This window comes from Chanodichthys erythropterus, chromosome 16 (assembly GCF_024489055.1).
Source record: "Chanodichthys erythropterus isolate Z2021 chromosome 16, ASM2448905v1, whole genome shotgun sequence".
Lineage (NCBI taxonomy): Eukaryota > Metazoa > Chordata > Actinopteri > Cypriniformes > Xenocyprididae > Chanodichthys > Chanodichthys erythropterus.
The window spans coordinates 4,648,214-4,676,059 of NC_090236.1; the positions used below are offsets into that span (position 1 = coordinate 4,648,214).

Here is a 27,846-nt window from a genome sequence, read left to right on the forward strand (position 1 = left end):
GATATCTGTTGCAAGTTTGTTACTGTAAATGCTATTTTGGTTTGCTTTTGAGGGGAGAATCTAAATGACTGGTCCCAGAACATTCCTTTAATGCTGCTGATATATTATGACAGATTATATTGTTAGATAAAGATGCAGACTAACCACACAAGGAAGAAAAAAAGAGGAATTAGATGCAGTTTGTTCATCGCATCTCTTATTTCTTTTTCTAATACTCCCTTATTTCACTCTCAACTAAGTGAAATGCTATTTTACTTAAATAACCTCACAAACAGTGGATGCTGTGTTACTTAACAGCGCTCTGACAGGTTTTTATCACTTTTCTGCTTTTTAAGGTTTTATGTATTATAGGCTTGTCTAAGTTTTATATCAAATTCTAAACATCTTCCTGGATAACAACTATTGAGGAAAAATTAGAAATAACAAAGGGTTAGTTCACCCAAAAATGAAAATTGTCATTTATTACTCACCCTCATGTTCTTCGTTCATCTTCAGAACACAAATTAAGATATTTTTGATGAAATCCGATGGCTCAGTGAGGCCTCTATTGCCAGTAATGTCACTGAACCTCTCAAGATCCAGAAAGCTACTAAAGATATATTTAAAACAGTTGAGTTCAGTGGTTCTACCTTAATATTATTAGTGACAAGACTACTTTTTGTGCGATTTTTCAACAATATCTAGTGACGGCCGATTTCAAAACACTGCTTCGAAGCTTTACAAATCTTTTGTTTCGAATCAGTGGTTTGGATTGTGTAAACGAAGCCTTGCTTACTAAAATCACATGACTTTGGCGCTCCGAACCACTGATTCGAAACGAAAGATTCGTAAAGCTTCGAAGCATTTTTTTTAAATTGGCCGTCACTAGATATTGTTGAAAAGTCGTTTAGTTTTTTTTTTTTTGTCGCACAAAAAGTATTCTCGTCGCTTTATAATATTAAGGTAGAACCACTGTAGTCACATGAACTGTTTTAAATATGTCTTTAATCCCTTTCTGGATCTTGAGAGGTTTAATGTTATTGCTGGCAAAAGAGGCCTCACTGAGTCATCTGATTTCATCATAAATATCTTAATTTGTGTTCAGAAGATGAACGGTCTTACGGGTGTAGAACGACATGAGGGTGAGTAATAAATTGTTTTATTTTCATTTTTGGGTGAACTAACCCTTTAAATATTAGTGTGCTTTCATCAGAATGAATAAGTAATAACCTGGTGCTTCACTTCATTTTATTTTATGGGTCATCATAAAAGGAAACAAAGGAAGAAAAATCTTACAAGTAGGTTCATCACCTCGTGAAAAATGTGACATTTACACACACAATGCAAGGTTGGCACAAATGAAAACACATGTAGATGAAATGGGTTGACTTATTTTGGTTCCAAAATGGCAATTTCAACACCAGTATAACACGAATCCATGCTCTTCATCACAGGTTTAAGGGTCATTTACTATTAATTACTGTGAAGCTGTAGGGTTTAAGAAAAAAACAAAAACAAAACTATGGGTGCAAATGTCTGCCTGACTGACTTTCTATGGTAGTATTACAAAATAACTTGAAGTTATAAAACTAATACTGTGAGGTTGGATTTATATACTGTATATCAGGGTTTATCCTCCTTCGTGGCACTGAAATTCAATCTAAAATACATTGTTAAACTACAACATTGTGTATTACACACGCAATAAATAAAGCAATACAAAAATAAGACGTATATAAAAAGGTTCTACAAATGAAACATTTGTCAATGACAATAATACTGATGGTATTACACAATATACACATGCATAAACACAAAGAATAAACATTTTGAAATACATTGAAATTAATAATACTGTAAGGTCTGCTCAGACACAATCAACTAAAACATTAATCCTATGCGCCTCTTCCAAAGTGCTGCTTTCATCGTGCACTTCACAGTCATATTACATGCGGTCCGTATTTTCCTGTTGTACGATAGATTTTGTTTAGTCTATAGAGCCATGCACCTTGGAAATCTTAATAACAGAGAGAACACGTCGATGATGAATATGGGTTTCCTTATCCGTACAATCCTATGGTTCATACATTTCAAGTACATTTCTTTAATCATCATTCATCAAATTATTCTTTAGCTTACTACTAATTGGCTTGTGTGTATTACTTGGTTTAAGCTATTGTAATTTCAAACCGAATAATAAAAGAAGAATAAAGCTGTGTAAAGCGGACAATTTAGGATTTCTGAATTAAAGTGTCTGAAATATGCCCATACTTGCCTAATTTAAAAGCGCTGTGTTCAAAATTTGACTTGGTTTAGTACATTGTAGCATTTTTTTTCTTCTTGTTTTAATACCAAAATTAAATAGGCAATACTTCACCAAAGTGGGCTAGGAGAGAGAAAACAACTTTTCTAAATACTAAAAACCTTTAGGAGCGCAAAGTGAAAAGTTGTAAAGTCGCCATTTTGATTATCACAGGTAGAGGGCAGTGTTACAAACTTTAATCTTTTTGTAAATTCATCAAATCTGTTGGGTTGGGTTTTTGACCAATGTTGACATATATTATTTGCCTTTAAAATCTCTAAAGTCTAGATTGTCCAGTGTGACTGTGGAGCACTATGTTAACATTTGTAAATGGCACTTACAGCTTGGCGGTCTTGCATAAGGCTGTGGGTGTGCAGTTCCTTAGAGCATGTCCTATACACACAGACTGACACGTTACAACATAAAGCCACACAAAGATAAATGAACAGGTGAAACTGCCTTTGAGGTTAAAATGACAATCAATTTTCCTGACTGTTTTTTTGTTTTGTTTTCATATGGTGTCATGATTGTGAAAAGTATCTTTACATTTTTTTTAGCAGTTACCAACAAATATTTTGGAGTGCTTAATACAAAACGTTTTCTCTAAATAGAATTACAATATAATTTGAATTATTGATTAGTCGAGTAGTTCATTACAAGTGAACAGTTTAAATTATATTCAATTGTTAAATGACAATAAGCATTCCTATGAATATTTCCATAATTAATGACTCATATGAAATTGAATCATTAATTCTTAATAATGAAGTGCAATCTAATTTCCTTCATAAGGCAGACAAACAATCAGATGGGAAAATGAGGCAATGCTAACCAACAGATTGCCTGTTTAACAAGACAAAAATACTGAATGGTATTTTAAACTTGAGGCATTAAGTATCTGGTAAGTCTCACAAAGAAATACCCAGGTCATATTTCACATAAAAAAAAAATCAAGAGGTGAAATAAATTTATATTTTGCATGAAGAAAATAAAGTATTATTTAAAGACTGAGTTTTTTTTGCATCAGATAATAAGCATTTTTTGCCCGAGTTCTCTCATTACTGTAATATAGTAATGAAAACCATCCTTTTTTGCTTTTTTGTTTATTAAAATCATCATGAATTAAAATTTATGGCATAAATTAAAATCAATGTATACTTACAAATGATATAGACAATTGAAGGGAGTGTGTTAAATTATCAATAAAATAATGCCTGTGATGGTCCTAAAAATAGGCTGAATTTTCTTCAAGCGAAATACAATTTCTTCATTTTTTTTTCTCTTTTGATTATTGGAGTGAAATATGAGCCTCCTTGACAGTTTTTGTGAGAATCACCCCAGTTAGTAAACCAGTTATACCTGCAGTGCAGAATTTAGTTTTGTTTTTCAAAACTTTAAAATACTGATTTTCGTAAACTTCATTGGCAAATATAAAGGTATAGAAATCTGGCTGTACAGAGCAACAAAAACACATGAACACTGAAAATTTGACATACCGGGGGCGGATCAGTAACAGAACCAAGCGAAACAACTGAAACTTTGAAGTCCTGTGAAGTCTAGTTGAGTTGGAGTTTTTGTTTCTCCTTTTTTCCTTGTTATACTCAAATACTTTTTTAAAAAAACAAAAAAACAAAAAAAAAAAACAAGGAAATATTGTTTTGTAAATCAGGCACACCTGGGTTTTATACACAGTAAAGAGCTGAGACAGTTTCCATAGCAACCGACGATTAGTTTGATGAAGAGCTCATCGCCTCTTTCATTAGTCCCACTTGAGTGAAAGAAAAAAGGAGCGTTCGTTCTTCAGTTCTCGGGTGCCATCTCTGTGTTTTCTTCATTATGAGTGAGAACTGTTTCCTCTGCACTGCCTGACACCTCCCTCGATTCCTCCATCTCCATAGCATCCTCCGTTTCCACAGTTTCCCCGACTTCCTCCTCCAGAGTGTCTGTATCTCCAAGCTCCACCTCCATAACCATTCCTCCTTCCTCAGTCTCTTGCTCCTCATGTCCTCGATCCTGCTCTTCCTCTCCCCCGCTGTCCTCGTCATCCTCGTAGTCCTCTCCTACTCGCACCACTCTGATATCGCTCATGTCCAGAGCGGACAAATCCTCTTCCTCTTCCTCCTCGTCTTCTGCGTCGCTCTCTCTCTCGTCTGAGTCGAGGTGAGAGGGAGGAGTGGATGTGCTGATCTGTTCTGGCAGTTCATGAGTGTCTCTCTTGCAGTAAGAGTATCGGTGGTTCATGTGCTGAGAATAAGAGCCCGAGTGAGAGAAGCGTTTCCCACACTTGTCACACTGGTAGGGCTTCTCTCCGGAGTGTAGCCGCGTATGCTCGATCAGGTGGTGCTTGTGTTTGAAAGCCTTATTACAGATCGCGCACTCGTGGGGTCGCTTACCTGGGAATGACGCAATACGGTGAGGTTACCATTAAGAAAGTATAAATTAACAGGTATAGTGGCTGCAAAATGCATGAATGACACTGTATTAGATTATTGTGTGTGTGTTTTTATTTTTATATATATATATATATATATATATATATATATATATATATACCTGTTATATTATATATATATATATATATATATACCTGTTATATTATATATATATATATATATATATATACCTGTTATATTATATATATATATATATATATATATATATACCTGTTATATTATATATATATATATATATATATATATATATATACCTGTTATATTATATATATATATATATATATATATACCTGTTATATTATATATATATATATATATATATATATATATATATACCTGTTATATTATATATATATATATATATATATATATATATATATATATATATATATATATATATATATATATATAATATAACAGGTATATATATATATATATATACCTGTTATATTATATATATATATATATATATACCTGTTATATTATATATATATATATATATATATATATAAAATATATATTATATATATATATATATATATATATATATATATAAAATATATATTATATATATATATATATATATATAAAATATATATTATATATATATATATATATATATATATATATATATATAAAATATATATTATATATATACACTGTGTGTGTGTATGTATATATATCCCACACACACACCGCCCGGCCCAAAAAAAGTTTGTTTAAAATTGAAATAGGCAAATACTTAAGATGGATGGATCATTATTACAGTGATTATTATGTTTCTAGCATGTTATTTATCAGGGCAAATTTCTTTTAACCCTAATTGATGGGATGTGTAGCTTTTCACTTCCTAAACAACCATGTAAGAAGACACATCATGGCTATATTCCAGGATGACGATGTCAAAATTCATCATGCTCAAAAAGAATGGTTGGGAGGGAGCATGAAGAATCATTTTCACACATTAACTGGCACCTTAAATTCATTGAAAGTCTTTGGGATGTGCTGGAGTAGACTTTATAGAGTGCTTGACTCTTGCATTGTCAATTCAATATCTTGACCAAAAAAATTGATGCACATAAATGTGATATTATTTCCATCAAGAGGTGCATCAATTTCTGGTCAAATCACAGTAATAAGGGCTTTCACACCAGAGGAACCTTTTTATAGTTCATAGTGTTCTTTTCTCAGCCTCGATGATATGTAACACTGCAAGTTTTCATAGGAGATTTTGTCTCTTGGCCCTACTTATTGCCCTTTCAATCGTGTAACATATGGGTCTACATTCCATCTCTGTTATCATGAATCCCACAACAAACACAGCTCAGATCACGCCGCCCTCCATTCTCCAGTTGTTGACGTTCGTAAATGCAGCACTTATATGGCGCCACGGGCGGCCGCTTCAGAGTTCCAATTGCTGGTGCGATTCTCAGAGAACCACCCTAGTGGCTACTAGTTCCTATATCTGAGTTCCGAGAACTATGTGGTGCGAAAGGGGCTAATAATGATCAAGTCATTGACTCTTAAAGGGTTAGTTCACCCAAAAATGAAAATTCTGTCATTAATTACTCACCCTCATGTCGTTCCAAACCCGCTAGACCTTCGTTCATCTTCGGAACACAAATTAAGATATTTTTGATGAAATACTGAAATGAGTTTGTTTTTTTTTTTTATCCCCCATAGAAAGCAACACAAGTACCACATTTAAAGGTACAATTTGAGATATTTTTTTCCGCTAGAGGTCGCTAGAAGCCTATTCAAAACAAAGGCGTAGTTTGATGAAGCGGAAACTTGGGACATGTGGTCTCCATCTCAACGGACGGTGCAAAAGAATAGGGATTGGAGTCTGGAAGAACTCATGTTCGTGGATGCGATTATTAACGTTACTGTAGTATGAAGCAGAGCAGGACCGAGTGTTGCGGGAGCTGAACGAGGAGCTGGAACGATTGATCAACACACGCCTCACGAACAGCGGGACTTTTATTATGACACAGTTGCCGGCGCCGCTTCCGCTTTTCCGGTCATGAGTTTACGGGTTTACGAGTTTACAGATGGTAAACAGTAATTATGTTCCATAAATAAGTAACACAATCCACCATAAAACGTGCAAGAAGTAAATAAGGAACTGCTTGAAGCAAGCTAGTGCAAGCTAGATACTACTTCCGCATTTGTCCACGGCACTGTTATCATGTGGTTTCTACGTCAGTAAAGGCGGTAACAAAGGGTTACTGACGTCATTGACAGGCGACTGCATTGCCCCGTGTCACTGTTTAGAATGGGAATTTTCTCATGATTTACAAGTAGTTGAAAACATTAGAGATATTAAGTTAGTAATCAGCTGGACAAAATATATAACACTAGCCTAGTGGTTTTTGGATATTTTACTGCAAAAATTTTACATATTGTACCTTTAAGGTCCAGAAAAGTAGTAAAGACATTGTTGAAATAGTCATTGTGACTACAAAACAAAAAACAAAACAAAAATAACTTCTCTCCCCTTTCATTCTCTTATGCTATTACGTTGCAGTGCTTCCGTAATCTATGTCAGAACGCAGACTCATTATTGGCCGGCTCCTGCGTCAACATGACACACGAGTCGTGCTGCTCATGTGTACAACATTGGCCAATACTGAGTCTTCGTTCTGACGTAGAACATGGAAGCACTGAATGTAAACAGTGTATGAGAATGACACAGAATACAAGATATTGTTGAATAAAGTCGTTATTTTTGTTTTAATTTTGTGCACAAAAAGTATTCTCGTCACTTCATAACATTAGGTTGAACCACTGTAGTCACATTTTATTATGATTATTTGTGACTATTTTAATGATAGTTTTACTGCTTTTCTGAACTTTGAATGTGGTAATTAGGTTGCTTTCTACGGAGGATAAAAACCTCTCAGATTTCAGTCCCTCCAGAAAAAAAGCGGATTTTTTTTGTGATTGTTGCGGGCAAAAATCCTTGATTTTGCGGCACGTTTTCTTAAAAAATGCGATGGAATATGCGGGATATTTTTGCAATTTTATGTGATGAAATTGCGGGAACTTTCAAAAACTGCGGTTTGATGAAAAAGAGAAAAAAAGGTGATTCCCCAACACCCTGTTCTCACTAGGCTACTACCTTAATTTAAAGAGTCATTTCTTATTACTTTCTATGATAAGCAAGCATACTAAATCACAGAATATTTAAGTTCTCATTCTGTTTTATTCCAGACCTTAATTAACACATGGCTCAAACTACCGTCTGTGGTCCAACACGCAGCTGCACGGAGTGGAAAATAATTTGCCCCCACTGTCATGTAACACACCGGGAAACTGCTTCGCGCGGTCTTTTACGCTTATTTTTGTTGGCAAATGAGAATGATTTGCGTGCTTCGTCATGGTATCACTGGTTTCACAACGGGGTTTGCAGATGATGTGCACATCGCGTAATTACGTCACTTCATAAGGTTCCCATTAGTCTGGGTAAATCCTGCCTGATCTGCCAGCGATTTGATTTCGCTCAGCAAGTCTGGAAACCTGTGCATTCATTTCTGCTGCGCTGTTACACTTTTGTGGGAACCAATCACAGACTGGCTTATCCACCTTGCTCGCTATTGGCGGGTATAACACGATGACGATAGAGAAGCGACGGCAAGCAGCTTTCAAACTCTATCTGATCTACCCGTCTCTCGCACGACCGTCACTCCAAAATAACAATGCACAATCACAGTGACGCCGATTGTGTTAAGCATTTACCTTATCTGAGAGAAATGTAGCAGAGCGTTGATCCGACAGTCTCTTCATAGGAAGATTACAAACGGCAACTGATGACACACAACTGACTGGAATTCTTTTTGGTTGTCATGACAATGACGTAGTTTAGGGCGGCTATATTCCGCGTTCATTTACACTGAACCAGAACAGTATCAGAGTCGCCTTTTAAACTCTCGACGATGCTGAATGACTTCTTTAGTTTAGCAAACAAATTGCTTGAGTGGGTGTAAATACTGATCACTTTCATGTTTCACTTTCACAACCTGCTGCTTCTGCAAACTGCGGATCGATGCTACAAACCAATACAAACTAAACCTGCGTCTCAATCAGCTCCCTAGTTATATCATGCAAGTGAATGTGGCTGATTCCCTGATCAGTGCCCTGACTACTGAACTAGGGAGCTGATTGAGACACAGTAAACCTGTCTGGAGTTTTCGCATCGCTCTGCAAAGTACGTCACCTGGATCGTTGATCTGATTGGTTGAAGGACTATCCAATTGCGTAACTAATGCTCGTTGACCATGCCTCTTGTGCAGTAGGAAATACATAGCAAACTCCCCAGACCAATGTTCAATTTTAAATTGAGCTTGGTCTGTTGATAGCCAGACTAGGTTCCCATGGCAATAGGGGGGAAATAATGGCGCTTTACTTGTGTGAAGTAAATGCGACATTTTTCAACTTTCTGCTAAGATATATGTGACTTTTTTGCAACGAAAATACAGGGATTATGAAATCATGCTAGCCCCGCATATTTTGCTTGCTGAAATCGGCAATTTGTGCGGCGTATTTGAAAAAATGCGACCCCTGCATCAATAACTTTGGCTGATTATGCTTTAAATCATGCAATCACATAAACACGTTTTTCTGGAGGGACTGAGATTTCATCAAAAATATCTTAATTTGCGTTTCGAAGATGAATGGGTATGGAATGACATTAGGGTGAGTAATAAATTACACAAATTTCATTTTTGGGTGAACTAACCCTTAAAGTATTTGCCGTTTAAAATCCCAACAACGTTTTTTTGTTTTGTTTTTTTGGCTGAGCAGGTTTTTTTGTTTTTTTTTAGATTGGCAGGATACAATTGTCCCTGATCAGCGGCTGTTTTTAAAAAATCAGCAAATGTCTGATACTTTATACATTTTGCAGACAATTGCATCCAAAGCGACTTAAAGCGAGCAATAAAGGTATACATTTATTTTTAGTGGTAGTAGTATTATTTAATATCAGCATTGTTTTACCTGTAAATCAAACCCAAGACTTGAGTTGCTAGTGCCACCAGTTGAGCTACAGGTATATTTTGTATTTTAATAATATATTAGTAATTTTAAATAAATAAAGTGTCCAAATGCTGTAAATCATGTGGTTTTACGTACCTGTGTGTTCATACTTGTGTCGCAGCAGTGAGCTGCTCTTCTGAAAGATTTTGTCACACAGATCACAAGCGTACAGGCCACCAACAGTCTTCCTCCTTTTCTTCATGAGAGGTGAATCTTCATCGTTCTGGTCCTCTACCCCTGACACGGAGTCGGAAGTGATGTCCGGAACCTTCTGAGGGAGAGAAACACAGAGCGAATAAGAAAGGTACGTGCAGATCTTAATGTTTGTGTGTGTTTGTTGTGCTTACCGGACATTTGTTAAGTATCACTGTCCCCTTTGTGTCTGTCGAGACACTGTCAGGCGTCTTGATGCTAGAGTTGGTGGTGTAGGTGTAGGTGAGCTGAGGAATGAGGATGGTTCGTTTGTTGCCGGTTATTGCAGTGCCGATGCACGGAACACCACCTGGCTCTGCTATGGCAACCAGAGTTGGCAATGACGCTGACACGATGTTTAATGGACCCGTGCTGCCCTGCGTCACGTAGATGGTGTTTCCTGGCAACGGTTGCTTTTTGAGGCAGGTGAGGTTGAGCGGTTCCTTTTGGGTGGAGACCGACAGCTTAGTGGTGGTGTTGGGTTGAGTGGGGCTGGACTTAGGGAGTGAGAGGTCCAGCGGTTCAGACTGCAGCTCCTCCTCTACGTCTTCTGTCTTTACAATGACGAGATCATCAGTGGAGAGACTGGCTGGAGGGGAGGCGGGTGAAGTTTCATTTTGGGTGTCCGCTGAGGTGTCATCAAGGGGTTGAGTGGGAGTGCAGGTGGCTTGAGTTGACTTCGTTTCTTGAGTCACAGCAGATGGTGTATTTTTCTTGGTCAGACAAGAAAGCATGAAATTATCAACATGTTTAGGAACAACTCATTCATTTTAAAAAGCATCATTGATGACCACCTTAGAATTTTTTGTTTTTTAAACCTTGATACATTACATAACTGCTTTGTGCATTAAGTGAAAGCATTAACATGTCTGATATTAATAATTATTTTAATGAACTATAATTAAGAAATATTATATTAAGCATCAAATATCTGTAAATATATGTATTATATATACACTACTTTTCAAAACTATCTTATTCTCACCAACGCTGCATTAACTTAATCAAAATACAGTAAAAACAATGTTTTAGATACACTGCATCACTTCCAGGTTCTACGTCAGAACGCCAACTCATTATTGTCCAATACTGAGTCAGCATTCTGACAGAGAACATGGAAGCTCTGCACTGTGTCTACAATGTAAACAGCATAGGAGACTATAGTATGGGAAGTTGTTGAATGAAGTCGTTATTTTTGTTTTGTTTTTGTGTATAAAAATTATTCTTGTCGCTTTATAACATTTAGGTTGAACCACAGCAGTCATGTGGACTATTTTAATGTCTTTACTAATATTCCAGACCTTGAATGTAGTAATTACGTTGCTTTCTCTTGGGGATAAGAAACCCATGGGATTTCATCAAAAAATATCTTAATTTGTGTTCTGAAGATGAACGAAGGTTTTACTGGTGTGGAACAACATTAATATATATAGTTATATATATATAACTTTTTTAAAATATAAAATGTATGTTGTTTATTTGCAACAGTTAGGAAAAAAAAAGGAAAAAAAAAAAATTATGCCGTTAAAACAGCAACATCTGCTGCATTGTCATGGGAATATCCCAGCTGAAGATAATGATAAAATTACACCGCTCCCTTTGAAAAGTGCATTCCAAATGGCTACATATGGCACGTGCGTGCCATGCTCACTTCAAAGTCCCCACTTTAAAGGCAGGAACACACCAAGCGGACAGTTGGCTGTCGGGCAGATTTCGTTCTTCGGCCGACTAAGTTTTCTCAGTGTGTTCCACACCGTCAGCTGAAATTGGTCCTCGTCTGCTTTTTTTTGGCCAATTACACATGTTGAATCGGCATCGGAGCTCGTAGGGCCATCTGATCATTCCGATTGGCCGTTCAGCTACTGCCACCTGTGGGTATGGAAAGGCATTTCATCTTGCACAGGCGCAGAACGGACATGCTACTTGGCTGTCGAGCGTCGGTTTGGTGTGTCAGGCCAACTTTGGACCCAGACACTGCCAACGTGAGCTAACATCGCAGTCTACTTTCGTCGCCACTAGTTTGTCTACGTCGGCTTGGTGTGTTCCTGCCTTAAGGGCTTTGCCCTTCAGAGGGAGTAGGGTATAGGGATAATCACTTCCATTTGGAATATGCCCCATGAACCGTTCCGTACGAATACGTGCACCGTTGCACCCCTAGTGTTCACAACAATTCATTATTTCAATTTAAATATCTTCGCTACTGACTGACACACTCATAAAGACAGTCTTTGCCGCAATCTAATGGCATAATAATGTAACTTCTGTTACTGTTCATGGTCAGGGACTATTTTTTCAGGGGGAAGGAAGACTTTTAGGGAAAGTTTACTTCATGAAAGTTGCATTGATACATATTTTTGGCTTTAATATTTGTATTGTGTGGTAACCATCTTATAAAAGCAATAAGGTACTTGAGGCTAGTGCTGACTTTTACTTAATTACAATTATTTGTATTCATAACAGCCCTAATTGTGACAACTCTATTTTACAGTTAAATAAAATGATTTGTACTTACTTCTTGGTGGTTTTTCGGGTTGCTCGCAGCCTGTAGCAATATCCTTTTAGAGCGCATCTTCTGGTACCACTTGCTGACCGCCTCTAGAGGAAGCTTGACTGTCTTGGCAACCTGTGACAGCTGCTCGTCCGTAGGCTCTGGGTTCTGACTGTAGGCCTTCAAAAGAGGAAGGAGGCGTTCTGCTGCTCCACTCTTATCCTTATCCAGTAAAGAGGTGAGAGAGATAGTTGTAGGAGACGCTTTGGCGTCACTGTCTTGAGAGTCTGCAAGCTTCCGTTTATTTGGGGAGTTGTCACAAAGCAGACATGACGCATAGTTATGGAAGTTATCTCCGCAGGCGACGCCACTGTGAACTGTTCCAGAGTGAGTGACTGCATCAGTTGTTGCTGTTGTTTTTTTCCCTTCCTCTTTATTTCCATCTGTCTTCATCTCTTCTTTCTCTCCTTCATTCTGCATATCGGTCTCGACCTTGGATGGAGAGTCTGGTTCGGTTTTGATTTTGATTTCTGGTGGTGCAGTCAGTTTTTGTTGTTCACAATTATCCTCCAGGGAACTGGTATTTTCAGTTGTCTCCTTTCTGTCTTCTGGTGGTGTGTTTGTGGTCTTGTCTGGGCTTGATTTCATCTCGGTGTCCTGCGTGTTGGGATTGGCGACAGGTATTTGTCGAACCACGAGGCTCTGCGACCCATCTGCCCTCCTTACTAGTAGTAAGGTTTGTTGGGTGAGCTTAGGTTGTGCCGCCCGAGCTTGGACCAACCTGGCGGCCTGTGCAGGGGTTATCTTGATGATAGAAGGCGGTTTGCTTTGGACTGGTTTAATAATGTTTACCTGTGTAGGTTTTGGTGTACCTGATGTTTGGGTTTCAGTCGAGTTGGACTGTACTGAATTAACCTGGACCACGTTTTGCTGTATGATGTTAGAAGCTGTAGATTTTGCTTGCGCCGTACTGGTTTGCGTCACGGTGGGCTGCACTGTGTTCACTTTTACCCCCTTGAGTTGTGAGTCTAGCTGGGGGTTGTAGTTGATGATAATTTTGGTATTTCCATCTTGTCCCACGACTGGCAGAGAGATGGCGGAGATCACTTGGGGCTGTGCCTGCTGTGGCTGCAACATGACAGCTTGTGCCTGCGTCTGCGCTGGCACTTGGCCTACGATTTTAGCATTGGTTCCGTTTGCATTGCCACTAGTCAACAGCTGCCTTCCATCCATCGCAGCGTTCAACGCATTCTGTAAGTCACTAAGGTTGATGCTGATTGGCTGGACCAGCCCAACAGTGGGCAGGACCAAGGTTTGGACGACACCTTGCGGAGGCACGACTCCATTGGTATTTGTGGTGGCTATTGTAGGTGTTGCTGGCGCAGATTTGGGTTGGTGTTCAACAGGCTCCTGTTTGATCTGTTTCAGGGGGAGCTGCTCTTGCAGAGGCTTGTTGGTAATTTCCACCTTCTCCCTCAGAAGGATGCGTGTTGGGCGAGAAATGGTAAGAGTCGTTGTCACTCCAGGTGTGCGAGGCAGGCCGTTGACCGCTTTATTCACGCTCGCACACTTCTTACTGCTGATGTGAGAGCTGTAGGACCCCGAGTGAGAGAAACGCTTCCGACAATTAGAGCATTCATACGGCTTCTCACCTGTATAAACACAGAGATAAAGAAGCTTATGGATTAGAAAAGTATATGTAGTCAATTTAAAAGTAAGTTTGAACTTTCTCTTCCTCAAGGAACTGAAAAAGATGTACCATGGTTTCCACAAAAATATTAAGCAGCACAACTGTCTTCAATATTGATGATAGTAAAAAAAATATTTCTTAAAGGTGCTCTAGAATCAAAAATTGAATTTACCTTGGCATAGTTGAATAACAAGAGTTCAGTACATGGAAATGACATACAGTGAGTCTCAAACACCATTGTTTCCTCCTTCTTATGTAAATCTCATTTGTTTAAAAGACCTCCGAAAAACAGGCGAATCTCAACGTAACACTGACTGTTACGTAACAGTTGAGGATCATTAATATGTATGACCCCAATATTTCCATATGTCAGCTCATGTTCAAGGCATTAGACAAGGGCAGCCAGTATTAACGTCTGGATCTGTGCACAGCTGAATCATCAGACTAGGTAAGCAAGCAAGAACAATAGCGAAAAATGGCAGATGGAGCGATAATAACTGACATGATCCATGATAACATGATATTTTTAGTGATATTTGTAAATTGTCTTTCTAAATGTTTCGTTAGCATGTTGCTAATGTACTGTTAAATGTGGTTAAAGTTACCATCGTTTCTTACTGTATTCACTGAGACAAGAGCCGTCGCTATTTTCATTTTTAAACACTTGCAGTCTGTATAATTCATAAACACATCTTCATTCTTTATAAATGTCTCCAACAGTGTGTAATGTTAGCTCTTAGCCATGGAGCTCTATCAAACTCATTCAGAATCAAATGTAAACATCCAAATAAATACTAAACTCACATGATCCAACGCATGCATGCAGCATGCATGACGAACATCTTGTAAAGATCCATTTGAGGGTTATATTAGCTGTTAGCTGAACTTTTTATGCACTGTATTATAGTCGAGAGCTTGGGGGTCAGAGAAAGCGAGATTTAAAGGGGCCGCAGCCTGAATCGGCGCATAGTTAAGGATGCCCCAAAATAGGCAGTTAAAAAAATTAATTACAAAAAATCTATGGGGTATTTTGAGCTGAAACTTCAGACACATTCAGGGGACACCTTAGACTTATATTAAATCTTGTGAAAGAACGTTCTAGGGCACCTTTAAGGAACAAATCAGCATATTAGAATGATTTCTGAAGGATCATGTGACACTGAAGACTGGAGTAATGAAGGAAAATTCAGCTTTGTGCATTGCTTTTTAAAATATATTAAAATAGGAAATAAATGAACTATGTTTTAATTTGCATATTTCAGAATTATTAACTTTATTAAAGGTATTATGGAAGCCCTCAGAGAAAAACAAACACACAATTGCAACTTTATCTCACAATGTAACTTAAATTATTTATTTCTTTACTTTTTTATTACTTTATTTCATAATTACCTCTTATTTTTTTACAGGCTTCCTTTTTTTCTAGAAGCATACAAAAAAAAAGTCTCTGCACTTGTAAATATATCTCTTGTCACTGTTCAATATTTTTAGTTGTTTCCCTTTGAAACTAAACTGTGTGAAAGTGTCTGCGACTGTACAAAGATAATAAATATTAAATAAATTAAATATCACAATTGGTGATTCAATTCTATATAACAATCGCTTACTGTATAAAATCTGCTAAAAAAGGTTAACCCTTCTCTGGAACAGGGTTTCAAAACCAAGGTTTAAAACTGGTGTTGAAAATGAGCCCTTATCCTAACGTGGGTTTAACCTGGATTTACAAAGACATTAACTAGGGTTATATCAGAATCATTTCTGTACTTAAGTTGTGCCGTGGCTGGCAACTGACCGCTGTGGATGCGCAGGTGCTCCTTCAGGTGATGTTTGTATTTGAAGGCCTTGGAGCATTCTGTACACTTAAACTTTCTGTTTCCGCCTGACTGAGAAATAGTCCGCTGAGAAAAGAGACAGGAAAAAGTTTGTTTCTTCAAAGTAGTTTGAGTCAACATGTGACTGTGAACAAAAGTCTGTGCCATTTCCTCCAGAGAGGTGTGAACATCATGAAGGTGTGAGTTCTCTGCTGTACCTGCTCTCGAACGTGTCTGTGTGCGGTCATGTGACGGACGAGCTGCGTGCGGTAGGTGAAGGTGTAGCTACAGAGGGAGCAGCAGTAGTTGTCCTCGCTCTTTTCATGCCGTAGTTTAATGTGCTCCTTCAGCGACGTGTGACGCTTGTAACCACGGGAACAGTGAGGACAGGTGTGCAGTTGGGAGAATGCATCAGGAGTACCTGACAGAGAGTCATAATCAATCTATGCATTCAGCTGTAGAGGAAAAGCTGATTTAAAAAAAAAAAATGACAAACTGGATTTGTACCATTCTCATCATGGACCCCTCGCTCTGGTGTTCTCTGATGCTCCTCCTGGGCATCTGAGTAAATATGCTCCGTTTCCGTCTGCTTTTCCTCACCGGCCACTTCATTATCAGCTCCGTCCTCCTCATCAGTGACACACTCCTCTTTCAAACACACACAGGCAGATTAGATCAACTACAATACACACAAATACCCTCTTCTCAGCTTCTGCTTCAACATTAAATATATTTGCATTTTTTGTTTAAAACATACACAAATTGTGATGTACAAAAACAAGGTATCTTCAGGGTTTTTAAAATCACATTTAAGGCATTTTAAGACCTTTTTCAAGACATGCATAAATAAAATGCCATTTATGTACAATAGAGCAATCAAACCATAAAATGACTAACAGTGAGAATCTAAACAACTTTACAGTGAGTGTATATATAGATTTTTAGAAGGCATATTAGCTTCTTTTTGATCCACTAACTGAATGAAAATGAAATTTCACTCTCTGACAGTAGGTGGTGCTTATAGAGGTACAGCAGAAATATAGAGGTTACCCTGGTATCTCCTATATACAACACAGCTGTGCTCTTTACAAATGCTATGATTTTGCAGGTATGATATAATCACCATAAGGTACACATTGTCATAAATCATTAACGGTATGAGTGGATTCGTAAACACCGCTGACTGGCCATTGTGTTGATGTGCACATTGGATATGTCTGTGATTGGCTACAATGATCAACGCATGGCAGTGCTTGAAAGCACACGAAAGTGTTTGAATTTAAAAGCAGGAGCTGAAACGTTTGAAAGCAGGCGTCATCAGCGGAATGGTCCGCGATAGACGCCTGCTTTCAAACACTCCCGTGTATATCTCTGTAAGCGCTTGGTGAAAAGCATCATTGATGACTATTTACAACTTTTTACAGCGTTGATCATTGAAGCCAATAACAGACATATCCGATGAGACGTGAAAATAATGGCCAATCAGAGGTGTTTACGAATCTGCTCAAAGTGTCACATTTCTACAATTTCAGTACCAAAAAGGTACTACTTTTGACAACTCATAGCCTTTTGAGATTTAATATTCACATTAAGCAAAATTAGGGTTAGGGCTAACCATTTCTCTAAAATTAAGTCCTCGTGAAATGATTATTAAGAATTTTCTTATACCATTTAGGATATTTAAGGCTTTTTATGGCCTTAAATTTAATACAACCGAATTTAAGACAAAAAACAACCTTTGGCCTCAAGTGAAACACACATTGGATTAAATGAAACAGAATGACATACAGTGATACTGAATTTGTATGTTGAATAGTAACATAGCAGTTTTATAATACTACAGTGTATTAATATTTGACCGGGAAGTGGGCCAGTAAGGCCCACGCCTATGTGCTATGGAGGCCCGTAAGGACCAGGTGACACATTACGAATGAATAACGGCCTGAGAGAGAGAAATGAGCTCACACACACCTGATCCAGCCATTCTAGCCTAACACACTCTCACAGTCCAACTATTTTTCCCTTTACCACAATAATTTCAAGATCTTTCCATGACAAGCATGGCAACCGGAGTTTGAAACTTTAAACTTGTGTGGTATATCCTGATCCCATCACCTGTTTCTTCCTGTTGTTTCTGTTTTATGTCTTGCTGTCCTGCCTTACGACTGGAATACACTTTCGGACTTTACATGGCTACAGAGAAAAACTTGTTCTGAACACAACAAACTCATGTGGAAATGTGCCTCGTTTCTAAGAGATGTGTGACGAATGAAAACAATATGTGTTCTAAAATTGGCTCAAAATATCAAACCTGTTTGGTTATCCTCTGACCAGATGGAATCACAGTCTGAAGCTTAAACAATTGGAGTCTGTGCCCATCATGCACTACACAATTTTGTGTGAAATCTGTCAACTCCACCTGCCCAAAATTTTTAGACTTGCTCAACTAGTGTCAACTCATCCAGATTGCAAATTAGGGCAAAAGTCGTGTAGTGTAAAAGCCTATGACATTAATTTAAAAATAAATGTGTTGCACTAAACTGACCTTTGACCCTTATTTCTTGTATTAAAGCATCTGGCCCCAGGCTGCCATCTGTTGAAAGAAAAAAAACAAATCTATTACTTCATTGTTTTGTTCAAATTCTTTTTTACAATGAACTTTCAGAAAGGTCACTTCCTGTTGCCTGAACCCATACTCCTATAAGGGGAAGAGTTTACCTTTGCAATAATGACTGCAGTGACTACAAGATCTGTACCAATAAAGGCAAGTCGATGTCAAAGAACTAGCGGTGACAAAAGCAGACTGTGTTGTTGCCTCGTGTTGGCTGCATCTGGGCCAAAAAGCTGCACTTGAACATGCAACTGTCGACTAGCATGTGTGTTCTGCACCTGCATTTATCAATAGTCAATATTTGTCATTTAAAATGGGAAACCGAAACTAAGACTGCAGATATTCAAAAGCATAAGCAAAGCAGAGCCTGCTTACCATCAATCATGCTGATAACTTTCTTCATTCTAGGCGACTCTTGTTATAAAAATATTTGCTTATAGGAATGCTTTGGTAAGATGAAGTAAAATTAGAACAGCCTTCTGTCTGTGCCACTCACTTAACTGAACAGCCAATCAGAGCGATTTCTCTCACCCTGATGCCGATTCAACATGCTGAATTGGGCAAACTCCCGCTGAAGTGAAAAACAGCAAAATCTAGCCTGACAGACACTAACCGATGGCTGACCGACGGCTTTGTGTGTCACGGCACTAAGGCCATGCTGAGTGATCACATGACTGGAAGCCAGCATAACGGAGGTAGCATGGTTGGGGCTAGAAAAGGGATACAGCCAAGGCCAGATTGTCCTACCAGGGCTTACTCGGCATGTTCACATCAATATTGCGTCATTTTTGTCACGCTGAACAACAATTAATTACTGTATTATAAGGGTAGGTTTAGGGTTGGGGTAGGTGTAGACATTAATAAAACACAATCTGACAAGTAGCTAATGTAATTTATTGTTTTATGGCAACATTTCACGTCACTTCCAGCCGTAGCTGTATCCCTTCTAGCCACAACCAGGCAGCATGGCAGTCAAACAGGAGTCTCAAACACAACGACCAACTGGTTATCACCAACTTGCTAGACTGTGGAGTCTAAGGTACTTACCTTTCCAGAAAGCCTCATCGTGCTTTATTGGACTGTCACTTGTGTTTATTGTATATACACTGGTGGACATTTTCACATTGGGACTGACAACACTCTAGGCTTCTTATGGATTGTTTTATGGTATGGTGCAAATGGACTCCACGCTTTAGAAAGTTTTTTTAACTTAAAGTTTTAAAGTTATTTTTTTTATTGTGTTGTTCTAAGTTTTATGTGAATATTTAAAAAAAACTTAATTTATTCACTTTAATCCTGTTGTTTGTGAGGTTGGGAGTTTTTAAAGATGAGACAGTTTAATCTGACCTCACTTTCAACTCGTGTAACTCAACCGACAGACTGATTGTTACACTGTGGTAAGATGTTATCTGTCAAACATCAGTCATCCTTATTCTTAGTCTATTACATAAATACTTCAAATATTTAGGTTACAACTGCATCTGTTTCTGAAAACTTGGTGTTTCATTTCAAAGCTTAATTGAACTAACCAAAATAAATGCATTAAGTTTCTAATCTCTTAATTTTTTGTTTGTTTACTCACCGTCCTGTATGCATGTGTCAGAGAGCTGCCGTGCTGCTTTGAGCTGGAATACTGAGGACTTTTGGTCAGGATCGTCAGCAATACTGTCCTCCTCTACAATGTGCAGTTTGTCTTCATCATCTGAATCTGAGGTCGCCTCCGGCACACTGCTAAAACTCCTCACTATGTGAGAGAGAGAGAATAGCCTATTCAGTTTAGGATCACAGATGTTTCCAAAGGCAAATTAACAGTGATATTTATACTCTCTTTGAACTATTAGCCATATTTGATGCTGTTAAAACACGTGGACATGTTTGCAAACAGGACTTATTTGTTCTGTTCAAGTGGTGATGTCTCTGTAATCAGTAACATCTGTGATTTATTTATTATTTTTTTAAATGACTGTAAACCTGAAAGTATGTATTCTTGGGAAAATAAAGAGTTCACACAGTCAAACATGCACACACACACATCCCTGATGCACTAATATGTGCACGCATACAATAAAGGCAGAATTTGTGCCCTAAAGACAGGAAGTGAGATTCGTCTAATTTTAGATCAGTTTCCTGCAGCCCAGAAAAGCTTTTTACCTGCTGTGTGACATCATCAGAGGCACGATGGAGAAAGGAAAGACAAGCAGGCGTTTTTAATAGTATGTTTGCGCAGATGCACAGATTTTTACATATGGATCCTTTTGCTAAATCCAAGAGCTGTAGTTTTAAAAATATGAGGTACTGGAAAACTCATCTCTGATGTGTGTGTGCGCTTGTACAAAGAACATTTCCAGATGTGCATGTGTCAAATTTGTGTTTTTGAATACACAGATTTAAACGTGCTTGGTTTCTAGGGAGCTGGTTTCTTCTACTGGCAGAATTTGAGGATGTCAACAGGAAGTGATGTAAAAGTGATCTGAATGTGCAAAAAAAAAAAAAAAAAAGTTCCCGTTTACAGTTTCTGTTCTCTGAAATGACCTGTACGTAGTCATTTCACATACCTGTGCATGCCAGAAATGGAAATTATGAATTTCTGCCATACAGATGGAAAATTCCTTCAAAAAAACTTCTGTGTTCTCACAGCAGATTCTGATCACTGCTGAATATCTGTCCCATCCCTTGGAGAGCTGAAATCAGTCTTGCCTCTAATAAAAATAAATTTGAAATTACTTTATTGTTGCAGTGAGAGGAGCTTGTTATCGTCTCTGAATCAGTATGGAGGCTCTCATCATTAAAAAAAAAAAAAAAAAAAAAAAAAAAGATTGATGCTTCCTAGACCTGTCCTTTCATGGTCAACTTAACAGTAACATTTCAGTTATTTATACCATAGTATCATAAAGTACCAAATTGACATAAAAAAACTGGTCCATACAAGCCATACTACAGCTTTGCGTGGCAATAGAGAGACTCGTACTGACAAAACTGTAAATTTCTGTCTGTTCTTTACACAAAGCTACAGACCTACAGTCAGGATAGCACTTGCGCGATTGTAAAGACTGTCCCTCATAGCCTTGTTTTCATCGACATAAAATTCAATATGGCATCTAACCTGACTAAGGTCCATTGTATCAGAAGACTTTTAATGTAGAAAATGACATGAGTTAATTATATGGAAGCAAGCAGCATGAACATTCTTCAGAATATCTGCTTTTGTGTTCCATAGGATAATGTCATACAGGTTTGCAGCGTGAGTAAATTATGTTTTCATTTTTGGGTGCGTGTTAAAGGACACACACACTTGTGCTTTATGGGTGGGGTTATAATGCACCACCTGAGCGACAGTGTTGGCAGGTAGAACTGATCCAGTGTGACCTCATAATCAACACAATCAGGTCACCATGGCAACCTCCATTTCATGTGACATTTCCTGGGATGTGGTGATCTGGCTCGATATAGAGTGCACCTGCCACCATATGTGTACGCACACACACATACACACATACAGACGCTCTGACTTCACACAAGAGAATACAGTTTAGGATCACCCTGATATCCTAAAGGACAAGCAACTAAAAACAAACAAACCAAAAAGTGCATTAATTATAAGCAAGCACCTGAATTTCTGTGTTTCTATGTGTATATGTCTTTAGCAACAGTAGTTAAGAGGATCTATTTGATCTGCCGATAAAAAAAAAACTGATGTCAGCAATAAACTTACATGTATTGTGTGTGTGTAAATATATCATGAAGAAATTAATAAAGTTAGCAAAGGCCATTAAATTGATCAAAAGTATCACTAAAGACATTTAATTTTACAAAAGATTTATTTTTGAATAAATGCAGTTCAACTGAACTTTCTATTACCAAAGAATCCTGAAAAAAATCAGTTTCTACAAAAATATGAAGCAGCACACTTTTTTTTCCAACACTGTAATAATACTCTAATAATACAATAATAATACTTTGGAATGATAGTTTATTACTGATATCTGATAAAAATATTTTTAGATCTATGTACAGTATGAGTTTATATATAGCTGTGTGCTGCACATGAGTTTGCACCCTCTTGTCTAAATTTATAAATTCCATTAATACAAATATACAAAATAATTTTTTTTTTAAAGGTGCCGTAGAACGTGTTTTCAAAAGATGTAATATAAGTCTAAGGTGTCCCCTGAATGTGTCTGTGAAGTTTCAGCTCAAAATACCCCATACATTTTTTTAAATTCATTTTTTAACTGCCTATTTTGGGGCATCATTAAATATGAGCCGATTTAGGCTGTGGCCCCTTTAAATTCTCGTGCTCCCCACCCCCAGAGCTCGTGTTCGCCTTAAACAGCATAAACAAAGTTCACACAGCTAATATAACCCTCAAAATGAATCCTTACAAAGTGTTCATCATGCAACATGTCTAATCCCGTAAGTATTTATTTGGATGTTTACATTTGATTGTGAATGAGTTTGATTGTGCTCCGTGGCTAAAGCTAACATTATACACTGTTGGAGAGATTTATAAAGAATGAAGTTGTGTTTATGAATTATACAGACTGCAAGTGTTTAAAAAATGAAAATAACGACGGCTCTTGTCTCCGTGAATACAGTAAGAAACGATGGTAACTTTAACCACATTTAGTACATTAGCAACATGTTAACGAAACATTTAGAAAGACAAATATCACTAAAAATATCATGATATCATGGATCATGTCAGTTATTATCACTCCATCTGCCATTTTTCACTATTGTTCTTGCTTGCTTACCTAGTCTGATGATTCAGCTGTGCACAGATCCAGACGTCCTGTCCTTGTGTAATGCCTTGAACATGAGCTGGCATATGCAAATATTGGGGGCGTACATATTAATGATCCCGACTGTTACGTAACAGTCGGTGTTATGTTGAGATTCGCCTGTTTTCCGGAGGTCTTTTAAACAAATGAGATTTATATAAGAAGGTGTTTATGTACACAATGTACACATAAACATTGTACACAATGGTGTTTGAGAGTCACTGTATGTCATGTACTGAACTCTTGTTATTCAACTATGCCAAGGTAAATTCAATTATTAAATCTAGGGCACCTTTAAATATAGTACTGGCCTTCAGAAAGTCACAAAAAAGTCATAAAGGAAGTTACAAACCAAAAGATAACAGAATGAGTTCTGTCATTTCAGTTAATATTTTGATAAAAATCTTGCGGATTCATGCAAACTTATGAACTCAATTGTATAAATGTATTTGTGTGTGTGTGTGTGTGTGTGTGTGTGTGTGTGTGTGTGTGTATGTATAGAGAGCAACAGACTTAGGCATGTAATGCAGTAAGTGTAGTGTGTGTGTTGGGACATAATCAATTTAGATTCACTTAGGAGCAATGGTCACCTGAGATTTGTTTCTCCCAGGTCTTTAGGTTAATAAGAGCCCTCTTGTACACACTGTACAAGCCATGTGAGACTAATTAAACAACTTTCCTTTTTCATATCCATGTAAACTTATTCACCAACATATTTCTGTTTCTTTCGATCACACAAACACAAGTCCCTCCCAACCCTCCCCCACCCTAAAAAAAGAAAGAGAAAAGACCTCCTCTTCACCCTGAGAAACTTTCCCCCACCGTACAAAGCGGCGGCAAACCACTAGGAGAGATTAGCATGCAAAAAGAGATGCCCAGCAGTCACAAGCCCCCCACAAACATGGAGTGAAATGTGAAAAGCTCTTTAATGCCCATATCCCTTTTCCATCAACAGGGAAGTGTGAGAAGAGCTCAGTGCTACAGGTGTTTGTATTGTTTTTGCTTGTTCCACGCATACATACATTAACACCATACCTTTACAACACATACTGTGCATTACAATATACTCTATTGTTATAAATGTAAGTTGACATTTAGGGCTTTTTTGGTATTGTTTTGAACATTGAATTAATCTCACCTCTTCATAATTAGATATATTAAATATTCTAATCTTTCTGAAATATAGTAATAATATTGACAAGACAATATTGAGTTGAGTATTATTATGTTTAAATTTTGTCTTGTTTATTATGTTGATTTATTTTTTTCAATATATATTTTGTTATTTTTGTCTTTTTTCTTTTAATAACTCAAGTTTGAAATAAAAAGACTACTACTTCTAACCAAATTACCATAAAACTATTTCATATATATATATATATATATATATATATATATATATATATATATATATATATATATATATATATATATATATATAATATTATGTGTGTGTGTGTGTGTGTGTACATGTATATATTTCATTTATATAAAATGATATAATGATATCCATTTAAAATGTAAAGATACACTACATATATAGCTATTAAGAATATGAAACAGACGGTCAGTTCTACAAACAAGAATCCAGAAAGAACAGATAAATGATAACATGTGTGGCTTCAGAGGTCAAAGGTTGACTGAAAGGGCCAGGAGGAATAAGCACGGGGAAAAATGTGCTCTATTTCAAAGCACAACCTTCATGTTTTCTGAAATATACCTTGGGTTACTAAAACTCAGTTACACTTTATTTTAAGATGATGTAGTTACATTGTAATTACTCAAATAAGTACTGTGTAATATTAATTAACTACATGTACTTACTATAGAGTTTGGTTAGGGTTTGGTTTAGGCTTAGTTGCTTGTAAGTATGCATAATTTACTGTTATTACTATAATAAGTACATGTAGTACCATGTAACTCTGTTACCTTAAAATAAAGTGTTACCAAAATCTCAAAGCAACTACTATCTGACTGTCATTTACTGTCTTTCTGTATCTCACTTGAGATGTGCAAGCAAGTGTAATATGTAAAACGCACACTTGTAATCTCATGTGCTTCTTACCAACATTAACTCTCACATTCTGCAAGCAGGCAGACTGACATTCCCCACAAATCAGCAAACAAACACAAGCAGACAGACACATACATGACAGCTGATGCAACAGAGACATTTCTCTAAAAAACATGATGAGGCTGAGTTACTGGACCAATAAAAACCACAGTGTGACCTCATTTCCGTGCAGTTAACGCCCTTAAGGTTGTAAGGCCTCGTGAACATGTCAAGCGCGAGAACCAGCGGCACGAAGAACGAAAATAAAAGTCAGAGCAGCATCAGTGCGCGCCGCGCGCTCCTCCTAGTGCTTACGTCACACCACCCGTTCCTCACACAATACATCCGCCCGCGCCAAAAAAAAAAAAAAAAACCGTATTCGCTGTGTATTCTTATAATATTTAATAATTTACTATCGCACATACCAACCGGACCATACCGAAACATGTTTGATAGGGATAAAACAGTGTAAATTCGCCCTGTAACAACGGACACAGTGAATCAGCGACTCTCTGGACCTGAAAAGACTACCTTTGTTTCCTTACAAAGAAACTGTAAATGGCTAATGTCATAAAACAGCTTAAAACGCGTTTATATATTATGTTAAAATAGTACAATTACTAAAAAATGCCAATGAAAGCACCTATGTAGGTGTTTCGTCACCTATCCTACCTGGCTAGTCTCCGACATACGAGAGCAGCCGCCCCGCCCTCACTGCAGCAAATAACGGTCCACACCGCCATTACATAAATACCTTACGGAAAAAACGACCTGTTTGACTTCTGGCCGGTAATACGACTGGCAGCACCTCTAACAACCACCTTATGCACGAAATCCTTCTTTCCCAACCACTCTACAGCCGCTAAAACTAAACTCCTGCGCGGAAATAAAAACATAAACAAAACAATCTGTGTTCTAGCAACGAGCATACAGCGAAATAACACTCCATAGTGGATGAAAGCGAGATAAAAGAGGTCATCGGTCTGTGCGATGCGCTCGACATATGCACGACTGCAATCAAACACCATCTTCTCTCTACCTGCACAAGTTGCCATTTGCCGTGGAGTGTGCTGGCCGCCTCTCTCGCGCTTCTGTCGGGCAGATCGCGTTTCACACACCGATTCCCTTCCAGCGTCTGTGCAATCACTGCTCTGGACACGCGAGGAGTGTGATGAACGGTAGAAGAGGACATTGGCTCGCTCCGTTGTCTTCTCACCGTTCAGGTAAACACGTTGACGGCTCCTGAGCGTGTTACGTCGCGAGCGGATCCGCGCTCGTTGTCGCACGCACGCACAGGAAAAGGTAGCACGGTGCTCATAACTGAACGGCGGACTGTACTATTACCGGATTACAAGAAAGGTTATTTAAAGAGAAAGCGACGCCGAACCAGAAGTCAACATCCAGTCAGTGCGATATTGGACGTGGATGTTTAGATAAGAGTAAAGTGGATTTAAGCAATATATAGCTACATTAAAATTAATAAATAAGACGATATTCTTACTGATTAAGTTATAGCATTTTTATGCAGACTGTAACACTTTTTACTCTTATGAGGTAATGGTGAAAGCATTTAACGATTTTTTTTTTTTTTAATAATGCGGTATATTGCTATTTGATATTAATTAAATAAAAAAAAAATATTCACTTGTAAAATCTAGAAATAACATTCAGCTAAAGAGATGGCAAGCAAACCATCGATTTTAAGATTCAGTACTGGACGCTCTTAAAGAGACAGTTCACCCAAAAATTTATATTCTGTCATTATTTCTAAGAGATGTTAGGATGAATGTTAGGGACTGACAGGCTTGGTCACCAGTCACTTTTATTACATCTTTTACAATAAAAGTGAATGAGACTGTCATTCTGCTGAACCGGTCGTAAACATACGTTTAAAACAACATGTTAGTTAAATGATAAAGATATTGGGATGAACTGTGCCTTTAAGTGTTTTATTAGATTTGTGAGCAAATTAGGATGGAGTTACAGTACCGAAAACTGTCAAGAAGCCCTCTAGGGATAAGTCATTTAAATGTAAATAAAGGTTTCTGCTTTAAAAACAGCAAATACTCTGGTTTTGATTGAGTACAGCACTATTTGATTAACTCAATGCCACAAGTTTCTGATCAGGACGAACGCTTAGATACTCAGTTGTGTTTAATGTAGTTTAATGCACACGCAGCTAGTGCACGAGACGCGCGTCCTTCCGTATAACGGTCTGGGCAGACTCAGGTATAACGGTGCCCAGTCCACTCCCATACTCCACAACTTCAGAAGTCGTCATTAAACTACTCTAAAGGTGGAAAAACAAATTCAAAACAACTTTTCTGCCTTTCGTTCTAGTGCACGCGATCTGATTTCAGCCTGTGGGACTCACCGTTGTTGCGTCGTGGTTGTGTCTGTTTTCTGCGCTGGCACCTGGGGCCATCCGCCATGATTTTTGCACTGTGTCTAA

At 37.7% G+C, this 27,846-nt stretch overlaps 1 protein-coding gene across 5 annotated transcripts; it reads right to left on the bottom strand.

Annotated features, from left to right (window-relative positions):
* Window positions 1-1,127: 1,127 nt before the first annotated feature.
* Window positions 1,128-27,846, bottom strand: zeb1a (zinc finger E-box binding homeobox 1a). Of its 5 annotated transcripts, none has more exons than XM_067362235.1 (10): window positions 27,769-27,846; window positions 20,143-20,304; window positions 18,495-18,542; window positions 16,457-16,597; window positions 16,168-16,370; window positions 15,931-16,036; window positions 12,473-14,100; window positions 10,116-10,673; window positions 9,865-10,036; window positions 1,128-4,674 (listed from the first exon to the last, which is right to left on the bottom strand). In XM_067362235.1, exons 1-10 carry the CDS (start codon window positions 27,824-27,826, stop codon window positions 4,082-4,084), a joined length of 3,669 nt encoding a protein of 1,222 aa, XP_067218336.1. In that variant the 5' UTR covers window positions 27,827-27,846; the 3' UTR covers window positions 1,128-4,081. The 5 variants fall into 5 exon arrangements, with proteins under 5 accessions (XP_067218336.1, XP_067218335.1, XP_067218337.1 ...); XM_067362234.1 differs by having other exon boundaries at window positions 9,865-10,039; XM_067362236.1 differs by lacking the exon at window positions 27,769-27,846 and adding an exon at window positions 26,434-26,712 and having other exon boundaries at window positions 9,865-10,039.